Source organism: Bombus affinis, chromosome 1, assembly GCF_024516045.1.
Source record: "Bombus affinis isolate iyBomAffi1 chromosome 1, iyBomAffi1.2, whole genome shotgun sequence".
Taxonomy (NCBI): Eukaryota; Metazoa; Arthropoda; class Insecta; order Hymenoptera; family Apidae; genus Bombus; species Bombus affinis.
This window is the reverse complement of record NC_066344.1, coordinates 10,437,539-10,453,392: the sequence shown is the minus strand read 5'-3', so window position 1 is coordinate 10,453,392 and position 15,854 is coordinate 10,437,539. Positions and strand designations below refer to the sequence as shown.

The 15,854-nt window shown below is 32.5% G+C and overlaps 3 protein-coding genes across 6 annotated transcripts; all 3 read right to left on the bottom strand.

The window, feature by feature from the left end:
* Nucleotides 1-69: 69 nt before the first annotated feature.
* On the bottom strand, nt 70-2,616 carry LOC126914298 (platelet endothelial aggregation receptor 1-like). The gene is made up of 4 exons (XM_050718047.1): nt 2,256-2,616; nt 784-921; nt 503-634; nt 70-259 (listed from the first exon to the last, which is right to left on the bottom strand). Exons 1-4 carry the CDS (start codon nt 2,302-2,304, stop codon nt 195-197), a joined length of 384 nt encoding a protein of 127 aa, XP_050574004.1. The 5' UTR covers nt 2,305-2,616; the 3' UTR covers nt 70-194.
* An 843-nt stretch (nt 2,617-3,459) lies between these two features.
* On the bottom strand, nt 3,460-5,937 carry LOC126914257 (suppressor APC domain-containing protein 2). 2 transcript variants are annotated; one of them, XM_050717915.1, is made up of 5 exons: nt 4,693-5,937; nt 4,331-4,477; nt 4,046-4,258; nt 3,832-3,979; nt 3,460-3,757 (listed from the first exon to the last, which is right to left on the bottom strand). In XM_050717915.1, exons 1-4 carry the CDS (start codon nt 5,539-5,541, stop codon nt 3,833-3,835), a joined length of 1,356 nt encoding a protein of 451 aa, XP_050573872.1. In that variant the 5' UTR covers nt 5,542-5,937; the 3' UTR covers nt 3,460-3,757; nt 3,832. The 2 variants fall into 2 exon arrangements, with proteins under 2 accessions (XP_050573872.1, XP_050573863.1); XM_050717906.1 differs by having other exon boundaries at nt 3,837-3,979.
* A 374-nt stretch (nt 5,938-6,311) lies between these two features.
* Nucleotides 6,312-15,843, bottom strand: LOC126914146 (tryptophan 5-hydroxylase 1). Of its 3 annotated transcripts, none has more exons than XM_050717691.1 (16): nt 15,733-15,843; nt 14,046-14,293; nt 11,518-13,969; nt 10,619-11,313; nt 10,433-10,549; nt 10,055-10,159; nt 9,500-9,713; nt 9,126-9,229; nt 8,961-9,028; nt 8,804-8,854; nt 8,114-8,212; nt 7,990-8,036; nt 7,767-7,902; nt 7,445-7,571; nt 7,004-7,233; nt 6,312-6,865 (listed from the first exon to the last, which is right to left on the bottom strand). In XM_050717691.1, exons 5-16 carry the CDS (start codon nt 10,529-10,531, stop codon nt 6,523-6,525), a joined length of 1,623 nt encoding a protein of 540 aa, XP_050573648.1. In that variant the 5' UTR covers nt 10,532-10,549; nt 10,619-11,313; nt 11,518-13,969; nt 14,046-14,293; nt 15,733-15,843; the 3' UTR covers nt 6,312-6,522. The 3 variants fall into 3 exon arrangements, with proteins under 3 accessions (XP_050573648.1, XP_050573638.1, XP_050573628.1); XM_050717681.1 differs by having other exon boundaries at nt 10,433-11,313; nt 11,518-11,813; nt 13,783-13,969; XM_050717671.1 differs by having other exon boundaries at nt 10,433-11,313.
* Between the last annotated feature and the right edge of the window lie 11 nt (nt 15,844-15,854).

Genomic DNA, 15,854 nt, shown 5'->3' with positions numbered 1-15,854 from the left:
TTTTTTAATGAGTATTATTTGCAAGTAGTATTTTAATAATTTTTAAAAATATTTCTAGTAACAAGACGATTATCATATATACAATATATTTATTATGTATGTACAAAGATGTGTAAATTTTCGCAAAATATGTTTATTTTTTGTACTTAATATGTATTTGATTTTTGATAGATTAAAAGAAGGTAAATTACAAATTAAATTACAACACACTCGTAAGGAAATGGTCCTCGAAAACGTTGGTTATTCGGTCCTGGGCAAGCTGCAAAATGTATCATTTCATTAAAAAAAGTTTTGTTATATTTTCTACTTACTAGACTTATTCAATTTTATATCAAAACAATACTTCAATTTTAAATAATATATTATTAGCATTTTTAAATAATTGAAAATTGAGCAGGTTGTGTTTAGTACCGAATTGAATAGTTATCAATTAGTTAGTAAAATATATGTCTGCAAAGTTTATAATTATAATCATTACTTATCGATGATAATAATTACTAACGTTTATCACAATGTGGTCCGTAATAACCAGTTCCTTCGCAGCGACATTTAAATCCAGGATCTGATGATATTTGCAAACATGATCCTCCATTCAAACAAGGTTTCGATCTATAACATATATCACTACGCCTACCTAAAAAATAATAATAAAATAATAAAAAGCAATCGGTTAATTCTCTCAGTATTAATATTGGACACTTATATGTATTCGTCTAAGTATCTATGAACAAGTTTAACAGTGATATTTAATATCGTGGATGAAATTAACAGGTAAGTTATTACCTCTTAACGCTTCTTTGCAATCTTCGTTAGTATTATATCTGTATTCAGAAGAACAACCGTAACCGCATCTGCATTGTGCATTATAGATACGACATCCATATTGCATTTGATCCAAATCGCAAGCTTTTGATAATGTGCCTATTATTTAAACCAAATTGAAGTACTTAGTAAATATACATATAACAATATGATACAGCACATAATAATCAAATTCTAACTATTCGTCGTATCTTTTATGTTATTTTCATAAGTATCAATATGTATATCATTTAAACTATAAAAAAGACACAAAGTAATTAATTTTTTAGTTCTCTTCTTTTATTAAGAATAGTATGGAAATATATAATTTAATACAATATTCATATTGTATTTTATGTGTGATTCTAAAAACAACAATAAGTGAAATATAAAACGTTTACCAACGGATTAAATGACAATAGCATAAAAGAATACCACTTCTATCAGTAGATGATAAATAAGTCTCTATATGAAATCAATTATGTAACTTCTAATATAACTAAGTGGATTAAAACTTAATAAAATTAAATGAATATTCATTTGGAAATAGAACAAACTTTATTAGTAATAAAAATAATTTTATATTACGAAATAATGCGATAAATATTGAAACAATAAGTTATAAATTACACATTTTCTACATTTTCTGTTTGCAGTGAATATATCTGCAGTTTATTTACCCTGAAAAGATAATGCTACGAAGAAACACGCTACAAGAGGCAACTACATATTTGTACCGGATGTGTCCACTGCACTTCCCACTTGTCTAGATTGATAAACATTTAACGAGATAAAGCATGCTGCGCGGGTTAATTGATTTTCGGGTATGCATCAAAAATTACTATTATTTTCTTCTATAAATGAATTTATGCTTAAATATATTCTTTCTTATTCATGCAAAAGACTAAATTTAATTGTAAACATATTTCATAAGGTACAATCGAGAAGAAACGCGGAATGTGCATCATTGAAAGTACGCTTTATTATCGTGACACATTATCTGTCTACTCGGTGAATGAACCGAGACGTTTCTTTTAACAGAACGATTGCATTTATTTTATCTTACGCAAATTACTATTAGAGAGTTACTATCCAACGTTTAAATCAACGTCGTTTAAAGAAAGTAGTATAAATAGTATCATACGATAATAACTTTTCCATGATCTTAAAATAAAATCTATCGCCTTCAAATTTAAAAATTTATTAATGTAATTTTTATATTTCTTAAGATCATTTTTATACAATTGATGAAGATATGCATGCAGAAATAAGTTATTATGAAATGATAAAATACAGTTGCAATATGCCGATTAAATTAGAAGAAAAATTTTCATAGTGATAACATACCACCATATAAATTACGTTATCGCAAACGAAATATCGATTTCTCGATCCTCTCTGATATGTTTAATCAGTATGAAAATTCTAGTGAAACGCAAGTAACGTGTTCGTACCTATAATAACGAGTAGCAGAATTATTGGTAGTATCAGTCTTGGTAGCATGATGGGCTTAAAGCTCTCACAAAATCCGGGGGAGAACTGTTCCGATAACGATAATCCAGATAATTGTAGATGTCAGAAGACAGAGATCGACGACCAGCGCCTGCAGCTAGGCTATTACTTGAACTCAGTAGGGTTAAAGGTCGTTCGTTAAAAGGGGGTTCTTTACACATTCACTATCGCGAGGATAAAATTTGTGCTCCAATGCAACGTTCCCTATGTCAGCTAGCATCTATACTCGCTGAACGCGTCAACCGAACTGAACTCCGACTAGCCGACTCCAGACAGCTGTAGAGGCAACTGCCTCTTAATGACTATGACTATTAACTAAATGCGGACTAACGCGCTTAGCTAGTATACCCACCAGACTCTACTAAGCTAAAGAACCATGCGTGGGGTGTAAAATAAGCCACTGATTACACATAATATATTTCTAACAAACATATACATATAGATTTATAATTTCATTTGTTCTACCGATATGAATTATTATCTATATTAATGACTTTTGTTCAGTTAATTTTAAATTTGGTAGTTTTGCAAAATTTGTTACAATTTTTTATTATCAATATCGTTTATTTGTGCATTCATATATTATTTTAGATAAAATAACGAGAGAGGTCTTGAAATTCCAGACCAGTATGATTTGAGACTTACGGAACGTTATATCGGTCGGGATTAGCCCCAGTCCGTTATATGATTCCGCACATGTTTTTCTAAACAGAACACATGGTCGGCAGAAAACATTATTAATTCTTTATTTTTGTAAGTATCTAAAATATCTTTTATAGTTGAAATAGAATGTTAACGAACGTTAATTTTTACCATATTTCTCTTATATTGTACATTTTTGCAATGACACTTATTTTTTTTTAAGTAAATTTGCTGCCAATAGTAACGCTGGGTTGTTAGGGAAGTACATTATCACATTTTAAAGTTCGATAACATTTGACACGTACAGTCATAATTCCGGAAGTAGATGTAGCTTACAGTTTACAGTACGGAACGTGTATAATTCATTTGTTCAATTTTCTTTTATGGATAGTTGTTTATAAGATAAGGATAATCAGTTGCAAAAATGTAATACGAACATATTTAATTTTGCGTATAAACTAAGATTATGATATCGTAATAAAATAAAAAATTAGGTCAAGGCAATTTATTAATTAGAATAATTTATTAGAGAAGAACATAATCTCTCTTTTGAGACTTGGACGGATTATAAAAATTTTAAGACTTCATTTACAATGTATAAGTACATTCGAGTATTAGTACTGTGAATATTTCACACAAATATTTCATGTTTTATGCAGATATTTAAAATATTTCAACACATATAACAGATATAAAAGTTTATAACAATGATTTTAATTAGTTTTCTAAATATATGTGTAGCTGATATTTTGCATGTAATTCATTATATCATCAAAGGCAAATCTTCTTGTTTATTTATATTCTAAAAGAACAATATTTATGTAAAATATAATTTTATGTTATACATAAAAGAATTAAAATATTAACTGTTAGTACCTTACATGAATGTTTGATCATGTTGTTCATGAATCATTGTTGCTCTTCTAGATTGAACTATACCACTTTGTCTATTATACAATTCTCGTACCAAGTTGTCCTTTTCTTGTTCAAGTAATGCTATCCGTTGGCTTTTTTTACTGACTTCCTAATTTTTAATCATCAAATGTGAATTAAATATATTATTAATTATATATATATTTATTTAACTTACCTCTGTTAGTCTATGATTCTGTTGCTTTAACCTAGATAATATATCCTGCTGAAGTTGGGTCGATGTAGGAGTGCTAAGAAACGCAAGATTCATATGAAGAGGAAGTCCACCACGTTCCCAACTACTTATTAGTGCAGCTAAGTGTCTGTTGACTTCTAAGACGCGAGCACGTTGTAATTCTAAACGTTCTTGCTGTGCCTCTGTCCATTGTTCCTAAATAAAATCATACTTGTTAACACAGAATATTTCAGATAATTTTATAAAGTTGGAAAGCATATTTGATACCACATGAGATCCCATACGTCCAAGATGTTTAATTTTTTCCTGAGTAGCAGATATTTGTTTCAAATACCATTCTCTAGCTTTATCAACTGCAGCTAGACCTTGAAGTAATACATCTTTCTCTTGTTCAATCTGTTTCATTCTTTTCATCTAAAAAAGAAAGCTATCAAATAGTTACTGCTGTTAAAAATTAAGAAACAGGCTTCCCAACTATGTATTAAAATATAATATAAACATATTATATATTATGTTGAATTTAGTATAAATTGTATTATGGTCTACATGTTAATAATCACCAAATTTCATGCATACCCAAAACCAATCACCAATCGTTAGTTGGGAATCCTAGAGAAGAATATCTTTACCATATTGTAATCAATACCATTCTGCAACGTATGACGCCTAGGTTCTCTGCGTCTATTTAATGGTTTCTTAGGCTGTAAGCCAACTTGATTATTTTGCAACTCAACTGCTTTACCATCTCCCAATACTCTGGTTGGTCTTAATAATGTTCTAGTGTCAGATCTATAATTTACCGTTGGTAATTGTCTTTTTTCTATAGCTTTATCATCATTCATTAACAAACCCATCTGCCAATTTTGTAATACAGTTCGAATTTCAGATTTGTCAAAATTTCTTTCTGAATTAATAGTTCTAGCTTCTAATGCAGCACCCATCCGTGGAGGTTTAGGAGGTCCATATGCCTTATTTAGCTTCAATTCAGGACCACTTCTACTATCCATTAATTCTAAGTGTGTATGATTAATATCTTTTCGACCTGCTAATAACTGTGGCATGCTTAAGGTACGTTGCTGTGATATAGCATTATTTGGTCTAATAGTTGCTGTATTTGGAGATGTCCATGTTGTTTTATTTTGATTATCAGGAATAAGTATTGGAGCAGATGGAGGTCTATTTGGTTGACCATCATGTTTTTTAGAGTCACCATCTGTTTGAATTTGTAGCAAACATATCTTGAGTCCTGTACAAAATCTTTCAAAAGACAATAATCCATTAGGTGGAGTGACTTTTTTAAGGCTGTCCAAAACACCTTTTGGTAGACCTTGCGTTCCATCATCTTGCCATCTGCCTTCAATATCAGAAAATTTTACAAACCCTGTATTTTGGTCATCCATTATATCAAAAAGTGTACGCATAGCAGTGACAAAGTGCTTTGGTAGTCCATCCGCGCTCGAAGTTTGTATTTGCGCCATATTTATATGCAAGCGTATTTAAAATATAGTTGTTAAGAAAACATACATTCATTTAAATATTCCAGACTCATATATTACCTTCCTGGTAGTGGAAGGTATAACATTGTTTCTTTTAAGGAATATTTGTCCGATTAGTCATTTCGTTAATTAAATATTGTTTCATTCATCTGATAAATGTCTTTTCGTTTATTTAACATTTATTAAAGTGTACTGACAAATTATTAGTAGAATTATTTGTGCCAAATATGAATACACTTAAGGCGTTTTGAATACATTTTCCTTTTTTGTATTTTATTAACAGTTAACTTTTTGATAACCTCTTTAAACCTTCGATTGTATGCAACTAAATATGAACGCAACAGATGAAACAGGTGTGTCGAAGTACGAATCTATCTAGAACGTACTACAGTTATTTTACTCATAGAAACAGTTCTTAAAGTATGATATTTAATTTATATATGCATAATATATACATATATAACTTAAACAATATACGAAATTAATACATTACAAAAATAATCATGATATTTTGATGTTTGATAAATAAAAGAAATAAGATGCTAACTATAAATTTTTGAATTTTATTTATCGATTGTTGATACGTATTTGTCGCAGGGATCTCGATAAAACAAAAAAAGATAATTGTTAATATCAAAAAACATGTTATAGACCGTATCAAAGAGAAAATCAGACGAATTTTTTTAAAACAATATGATTCACTTGTAACAGGATATTTTATGATGAAAGTAAATATGTTAGTACATTAAAACTTTTGATTACTATACTTTACATAATTTTTTATTCATTTTCATTCTACTCAGTGCAACTTTAGTAATCTTCTAATTTAAATATCGTTTTTTACAAGCATAGACAACTGTGCATATTTCATATACATATTGCTAACTCTATAATTATATACGTACAATCATAATTTCTAATTTTGATAGCTCTATTCGCAGACTACGTTTACAGAAATAATGTTCATGAGTTAACAACAATATTGTCAGAAGAATAGTTTTTATTCTGATTTTTTATTGGTTTCTTAGGCGACTCGACATTAGGACTTCTATCAACATCGCTGTCAGAAGACGAAGAATCTTGATGTAATTCGATACCTTGCGTTAAAAGGCTGGTTATCCTCTCAACGTCCACTGTATCATCCTGTTCGTGTATCTTCTTTAGGGCATTTGAGACGATACAGAGGTCACCCCTAAGTTCACTGACTACCGCCGTGATTTTTTGAGCGTCCGTGAGAACTTCCACTGATTGAGTGTAAGGATTATAGCGTAATCCAAATGGTCGTTGTATTTGATTCGCAAATGCTCTAAAAGCAGAAATTGATATTCCTTTCACAATCTTCTTTTTTATTGTATTTTTATTTCAATATTTTAGAATTTCGGAATATTTTTATTATATTTTAATATTTCAGAATTTTGGAAGAATAAAGTATGTACAACATTACCGCATTTTTTCTTTTGCTTCTTCAAAGCTATCCGTGTAATAGTACGCATTCTGAAACGCGGTAATGATGCATTCTTGCTTGCAAGTCACTTCTGGATCGAATCGGAACGTCTTCTCGGGAACGGACACAGCATGTTTCAGTTCCGCGACAGAAGACAATAAACCAGCTCCGTAAACGCGAAGTATACCATCTTGCTTGCATAATCCAAATTCCACCGTAAAGAAATAGAGCTAAAAACAAAAATGAAACAAAGGACGAGCTCAACATAGTTAATGACTTCTACAATTAAAGCTAAAACAAAATAGAATCTTCTTGTTTTCTGAATTTTCTTCTTATTTATAAATATTAATTTCTTTAATATGAGGTTCTTTACACTCATGAAATGAGCTTTTACAAGTTTTTGATGAAAGTAAGAAACTACATGGAGCATAGAACACTTACAGTTGCCAATTTATTGATGTCCTCGTCCGAAGCTCCAAGCGAAGCAAGTCCAAGTTCCTGCGAGAATTGTGCAAAACTTGGATTCGCCAGAAGCGGCATATGCCCTAACAATTCGTGACAGCAGTCCCTATAAATAATTCAATAAAGTTAAAAGAAAAGAGGAAAAATACAAAGAAGGAATGGTAAGAAAATGTGTTTACAGCATTATTTTTATTCTTTAATTTTATCTAGCTTTATTTTTTCCTATTTTATTTATTTTCTGTGTGTACAACATATTTATATCCGTTATTTGATATGATTTATGCACTTTTAAATTACTTACGGTTCAGGTGTATAAAAAGGATCGGATGAATGTCGAATGTATTGTGTACAATGAAATACTCGAAAAGCAAGACCGGCCAAAAAATCTCTCGGTGTTAGGTACCCTGCTACGGGTCGAAGTTGAAATCCAGTTGTTCCTAATAGTATCATAGACAAATTGTATTTATTTATTTTTCATTCATTTGTAATTAAAATAATTCTATTATCATTAATCGTATACTTACGCTTCAAGAAAACATTTACATCTTGCAACTGTGGTATATTATCCTCTCTGTCGATCAAATATGAAGCTTATTTAAATCAATTATGTTTGATATCATTTGATTTAATCCTCAGAAGAATCTTTACCTATAGCTACAGTATTTCTCCAGTTTTGGCCAATTTTCCAGATATTCCTTACAAGCATGTTTCTGATAAAGCTGATGCAATTCGCGGAAAACGGTTCCCCTATAAAAATTGAATGTTATTCATTGATAAATTTTAAGAATATAAAATTGCAAAGAATTATTTATAAATATTTTTAACGATGATGTTAGGTTTTAAATTAATTGGTGTTAAACCTTCTCGTTCTTGAATATGTCTCGTAGGTTTCAACGAAACTAGATTACTTATCCACGTTTCTCGTATACACATCTGGAGGAAATCGTATTAGGGAAGTCACTCGAAGATCGCGAGGATAAATTAAATAAGGACAATTAAGGAGTGCATTCAACGCGGGCCAATCTTGGCTGATTCATACGTCCCATAGGCGACGGGTGAAGTTGAAACTTTCCTTGTTATATTGGTAGAACCAGGATATCGTTTCGTAATTGAAGGGAAATCTTGCGAAGTTATCAAAAGAATTTGTTCTTCTCCGTCATAGATTGCTTTCATGTTTGTCGAAGCACGTACGAAGATTTCTTGCAATGAGCGAAAGTTTTATCAAAAACTTCATACACACAACGAACGTATTTATTTTTATCGAAACAATGTTAAAACATCTTTTTAACAAATAAAAAAAAAAGAAAATACGTAACGCAATGATATGAATTTACGAACCAAGTTCTGATCTCCTCTGGCGTGTATTCAACGCGAGGAATTGGTTGACCACTAAAAGAAAATTAATGTTAGTAGTAATAAAGTTAGTAGTAATTCTATATCGTAATTAATAATTATATCTTTTTCGTAAAAGATCATTGATTTCTTTTTAACGTACTATCTGTAATTGTTTGCGATATCCGCGAATTGCACACGGCGTTTGCGATACACCGGGTCTTTAAAGCCCTGGAAATATTGAATTAAATGTATTATACAATGTTGCATATATCTTAGGTACTACGTATTTAACAAGAGAGAACAGTGTTTGAAAACAGAAACGTACTGGATGATCCGCGTCTAATTCGGATCCATACATGAGCACATTTTGAGCTTGATCTAGATCCGATATTTTTCGTGGAAACCAGGGCATATCTATTTCGCTGAAATCTATAAAGTTTGAACATGATCTGCACTTGTTAGTTCCGGAAAGTTTTTTATTTTAAAAGTAATTTTGATTGTAAAAAATCATTCAACGAAATTGCTCTAAAAGAATTATCGTTCGATGAAATGATCGTTTAAATTTTAAATTTATAGTAAAAATTGATAGTGGGTATTATAAACTTCTAATTAATAGTAAACAAGTTAGAAGTTTAAGTACAAAATTTAAACGATGTAAAATGATATTTAATGAAGAAATAAAATCTATTAATGACTTACCAAAACTCGGAGCGGCGGAAAGTGATGGAGGATGAGGAATATTTCCTGTTTGCTCGTACTGTGCCAAATTAATGGCGGCGACTTCTCGGCTCAACATCCTGGTCAACTGTTCCATTCTTTTCGAATCACATTCAACATCGACGAGAATTTCGAATTCGGAACCGCGGCGCATTGATTTGCGTGATTCGATATGAATAACATTCACACCCAGGTCCTTTACGAAATATTGATTTAAAAATACATTGGTACATATTCATGAAAGTTTCTACGCATTTTAATGTTTCTAATGTTAGAAGACGCTTTAAAAAGATGTTACAGATATCTTTATTGTCTATAAGGATTCTGTAGTTGGTAAATAATCAAATATCGATTTTTAAAGGAAAGTAAGTGTTAATAAAGTAATGTTAACATATTTTTATGAAAAATGACAGACTAAAAAATGTATTATTATTTATACGTATGTAAGAATAAATTTTCAAAATTCTATTTCCATTCTGACCCTAACGTGGGTGAGATCTTATATTAGGCCCTGTGTAATATCGTTAAACACTATACCTGAAAAACTTGCAGAGCTCGTGCCAAGCCACCGATTTGGTTTTTCAAGGAAAAAACAACAGAACTTTTATTATCGCTGCTCAATTTCCGCTCGACCATGGGGATCTGAACGAATGAAAGAACATATCCATGCGTTACGTTTAACTTTTACCACACACTCAACCGCCTTTTTTCCCTCGTTATTTGCTTCGATTTTCTATATTGTCTTAAGTCACGTAATAATCTTACGAATGAAATACATATAGGTATGAGAAAAAGGAGGATTAGAAAGATTGCTCCAGCTTGGAATAATTAAGAAACTCGGAACATGAATTTGAGTTAAAACGAGTTAAAAAAAGCATCTTATATTTTGTAATAACAGTTCTAAAATCAACGCACATCGCTCGATTTATGTATGGGACTTCCTTCTTTAATGGCCCAGTGTTCGCCTCTTCTGTATAACCACACCCCGAGAAGGCCCTTTCCAGAACCACTCATACTGATCCTCGGTTCAAACTGAACAAACTTTCTATTTTTTCAACCAAATTTTCTATCTCTACTGTAACATATAATACTTTCGCTCACCGATAAAAAAATCAATCGAACGATGCAAGCAAGTATTTCTATTTAAAAATCTATCTAAATGTTGAACTTGGATAACACTGCAACAGTTTCTCTCGACGGAATCGTCCCTCTAAGCACCGCGTGTAACAGTGTCCCGGTACCAGTGTCTTCTGCTCTTCTTAAGACCTCGGTCCCCTCCGTGTACGTGTCCTTCTCAATGACGATCTGTTCGCGATTGGTCGACGCACAGTAGTACGAAGTTCCCCCATTGGTCGGATAAGACTTTTCATGGGGTTGAAGAGGAGTGTTGGCTCACCCCATTTAACGGTAACTGTGCCGGTTCCACAATGTATTCTGTGTGACGTCACTGGAGTGCACGAAATGTGGGTGGCGCAAGAACTAGCAACGGTGAATGGGGAGAAGAGATTGCAAGGTCTTCGAAACAGGGATGTTATACTTTTCTTTCGGTACCCCTCTTCGCTATTCTCCAAAGATTTCTTCCCTCCCATCCACACGATACGTTTATACTCAGAGTTTCTGGGCCAAGTGAAATTAGTCTACCATGGAAAAGACACGAATCCGACCATCGATTTACCGAGTTCACGCTTTTCCGCGTTCATTTAGCGACTCGTGATACTTCCTTCGACTTTGACTTTGTTCTGGCAACGATTACATCATCGGAGATTTTTCGGATTTCTTTCTCGATACTTATTTTTCTGTTTAAATATATAATGTTGTTAGTTATAAGTTAATAACGGGGCATACGTTTCAATTGTTATTAAATATTAGCAAGTATATGTCTGTAACGTGTCGTAGAAAATATTACGCAATTTATCGTATTATTAACATTTGTGAATTACTAAATCCACGATTGTGAAAATATTGTGAAACGATATCGCGAGTGAATGTGAACCACATACCTAAATGGGGAAGTGTTTTTGGAGAAGCGTAATCTTCTTCGGAGAAATTAATTTTTTTCTTTCTCTTCCGTTCCTTTTTTTCAACGAGACAATCATTCTCGCTTTTGTGTATTTTTTCCACAGAACAAAGGGGCTGTTTAATAAAAGCTCGAACAGCCGAGAACACTTCTCCGCCTCGTGGCAAAGCAGATGCAGCACATTACCAATGTCCATCACTTACGACTATCAGCTAGCACCCTTGTTGAATTATACCGAGCGTTCCTCTGGCATTAAGAGAATTGAGAGTATCGTTCGATCTGCGGAGAGAATCTTTCGTTTATCGGCCCCGTCTACCAGTCACTAAATCACCGCTGAAAATATCTTTTGGATTATTTTTTCAGGCAATATTGATAAATAGCGAGATTTAACTAGTAGATATGAGACACTGTGTGTTATAATGTTTTGCTGAAACAATCGGTTGCATCGATTTTCGATACATTCTGTTGTTTAAAGTGCTAAGCTGCTGAGACTGTTGCTTTAGTAACACGAGAATAATTAAAAGTATCGATGGAATCTTGACAAAAAATCGAAAGCTTTTAGTAAAAGTGTTTTGCTTTTTGTAGAAAATATTTTACTACATTTTACAAAGTTTCTTTTCGGTACTTCCGTGCTGTTTCGTATATTTAAGTGAGCCTAAACTGAGAATGGTTGTTACATTTGTTAATTAATCTTTTTTTCTGCTATTGTTATTACGGTTATTTAAAAAATTTCTTTATAATAAGAGTAAATATAAAGATACATATGCATTTATACTTGTGATATTAAAAAGAAAGATATTCTGGCATTTGTGTAAAACTTATCTTTTTTGCATCTAATTGCATAATTATGAAATATTAACATATGTATAATTACAGTACTGTGACACAAAAAAAGATATGTGTTGTAGTCATAATATCAGCTTAAATACTTATTCCTATTTTATGTTAAATTCCTTAATTTTTTGTATCTTTCTGTACTCGATAAAAATTTTATTTTTAGGCGGTCCATGTGGTATATGTCGTATAAACATGCGTTTGATTATAAGTAATTATTGTACTATTCATCCGTTACCCGTATCGCCAAATTCACTTCCCATTCACAGAGATTCTACAAAGCATGATATCTCTTATCATACTGTCGTCCTTTGAGCCCGAAGTTCAACATTTGTAATTTGCTTCTGTTGTTTCACTAATAACTTTAAGCCTAAGATATCGTTGAAACACAAAGTACTAATTCGATCTTTATCTAAGAAACGAAATCCTTCACACAAATTTTTGTACAACATCAACGATATAATTATAGCAATTTGTTTTCTAAGCACACGGATTAAATTGGTCGATAGCCCTTCTTTTTTCTTGTTTAGTGCCAGGATCTATAAATATGCTTCCTTGGAAAGGTGTGCGAGCCATGTATGCATACATATATTTCGTCTTTATGGATCTATCAAACAACTTACGATAATAATATAGATTTTGTTCGAAAATAATCTCAATTTCATGAATATTACTTTAATAAAAAATCAATGCAAGCACCCTAATATTTTTGTACTAAATTTTAAATATTGAACGCCTAGATCAATTCGATGGTTTCTTAAATATAACTAATATTTTATTTAGTGGTTATTACATAGGTTAGTGTAATATAAATTTAATACTCCGTTGGAAGAAGCAAGATTGGGTTGGGTTGGCAAACCGGGTTATTTATATGTAAGCCAAATCTTTTTTATTGTTCTAGGCTTTTATAAAGTTTGGGAAGCTTATAAGAGGTCTATACTTATCAAGGTATATATATTACGTAATATTACATTATAATCGCTCGTTAAGTCAAATATTTGAAACTTTACCCAATAGAAATAAGAATTCTTTTTGAAGAAATTCAAGAGTGAAATCTCGCTTGGCTTGTCAACGACCCAGTTTGCTTACGGAGGGCTAATCATCGAAACCGTCTCTTTATACCTTCACCACTTTTTTCAAATGCTACATTCTGTCGCAAAAAGTGTGTCGTAGTTTGGATTCTATGGATTCTTCGGTATCTTTCCCTACTTCGATCATTTTAACGTGTCAGATTAAAATGAGACGAATTAAACAAGTTAAAAATTAGAATCTGTAGCCAAGTTTGAAAAATATAGTATATATTGCAAGACGTCTTAATGAAGATACAAACTTGTTGCTTTTGTAACCTTCCCGACACAAGATCTTATGCAACAAAATCACTACTTCTCATTTCTTCTTCTGTATGCTTACATACCATCTCTTTTCCATGTCATCAGCAACTTAATTCAAAATACGAGGCTTTTGTAAGCTTTTGAGATTAAAATAGTTATTTCGGAAACGGATAATTCCAAAGTTATCGAATTAATATATCCTACTATGGATATTAAATGTTTATAAAACGTTATGATCCTTGGATTATTGTGGTACGTATAATCGATATCCTGAAATAATATAGCTTTTAGTATGTACAAAAGCGATAAACATATTATTATGTAAAATACACAACTTTGTATCTACCTATTGTGAAAAATTCGCTCGTTATCATCATTTTATCATCAGTTTCCACATAAATCGACTCTAAAGTCTCTACTTTCTTCTTAATTCTTCTACCGAAGTCTTAATACTAATCGGCTTCTTCAAACCATTTAATCGATTAGTGAAAAATAGGTAACTAAGTAAGGACAAGACGAGTATTCGCTGTTTGCAGACAGGAAGATCCTCTTGGAGCGCATTCTCAGCACGAGTGATTCAAAGGAAGAAGTTGGCTGCACGAGAAGACGAATAAAAGTCAAGATACGGTAGAAAAAAGGAAACATTTTACAATCAAATAGATTGGGAACGATGTTGTTACTTTATAGGCAGATTTACGAACAAATTTAATCTTAGGCGCGGATCGAATGCAAATTGTCGTGCTGTTTCCTTGCCAATTGTATTTTATATAACTAAATAACGAAATCTTCGAACGCTAAGGATTTTGATTCAGGAAATCGAGAAGAAACGCAAGATAGCTCGCAAGGTGTTTCACTAAACTTCAAGCTTTCGCAACTTCCTTAACTCGATTAACCGGCATTAATTACTCTTTCTGGATCGTTCGTCTCAACTTTCCCTTCTACTACAGATCGTTTTCATTAAGTCTATACTTCACTATTATGCGTCCTAAAATATACTTCTGATATGCCCATACAAACATAATTCGAGAATATAGTATTCGAATGTAGGACACGTAGAACGTTTCCTTCTGGAATTTGCTACCCTATACATCTTTCCAACCAATATAAAAAATTAACGCTCTTGACTTGCCACCACTTTGCCCGTTCAACGGTGATCTATTTATGGATGATGGTTTTCTTAATTCCCAAGTGGATTGAACTTTAAAATAAGCGCTTTTGGTTGGAATTCATTAAAAATCAACGCTGAGTTAATGCAATATTTCATTTGCAATTGTTTTTAGCATTTCGTCTAGTTTGCTATCTATTTTCTTATATTAAAAAATGCACATTTATCTTGCACGTTTTTCTCTTCCGATCGTCAAATTATGAGTTTTATGCATTTTCATATTATCAAAGTTACTATTTTGAAGACGTGTATGTATAATTAGAACATGAATATATATTATAATAATTATAAATTCAATGTTAGCTTGTAGCAATATACTACATTTCCTTTCGTCGACTCAGAAAATCACCTAATTCAACGAATGATAGCAATAATCCTCGTCATAAAACAAAAGAGATCATTCTACACAAAAATATCTTATCGTTACATGTCTGTAAAAATCAAATTTCTCATCATACCAAAAAATATAAAAATAAAAAAAGTCATTATTCTAAGATCCCCTCAAGAAACACGCTCCTTCCACATGCATACACAATTTATAGTGGACGTCGAACGCGTTAGAAGGTTTCTCATTAACGAAAGCAAACCGCCCGATCCATCCGTTCCATCAAAGGGAAATTTACCCTCCTGTTTCGAAGTAAAAAACTGGCCTTTAGATCTCGGTACATGGTGTGTCGATATTTTTGGTTTTGCGCGTTTCAGGGTCGTCAGTTCGGATCGGGTCGGCCCGATTGAAATATTAAATCGAGCTATGGTTCGCCAAGGCGTTTCGGCTTAGATTCGGCCGGCTGGCTTCTCCCGTTCGATTTCCTGGCGGCGCGTTCACGGAAAATCATCGAGTGCACGCGGGGGTGTGCGCGACGCTTACCACGCAGGAATCAATAGGGCGTCGCGAGTAGCGTCGAAGCGGTGGTGCTCGAGCGACGTCGTCCCCAACGTCAGCGACATCTTGGCCCTAACGGTTTTCCGGGGGTCGCCGAGCAGCTCTCC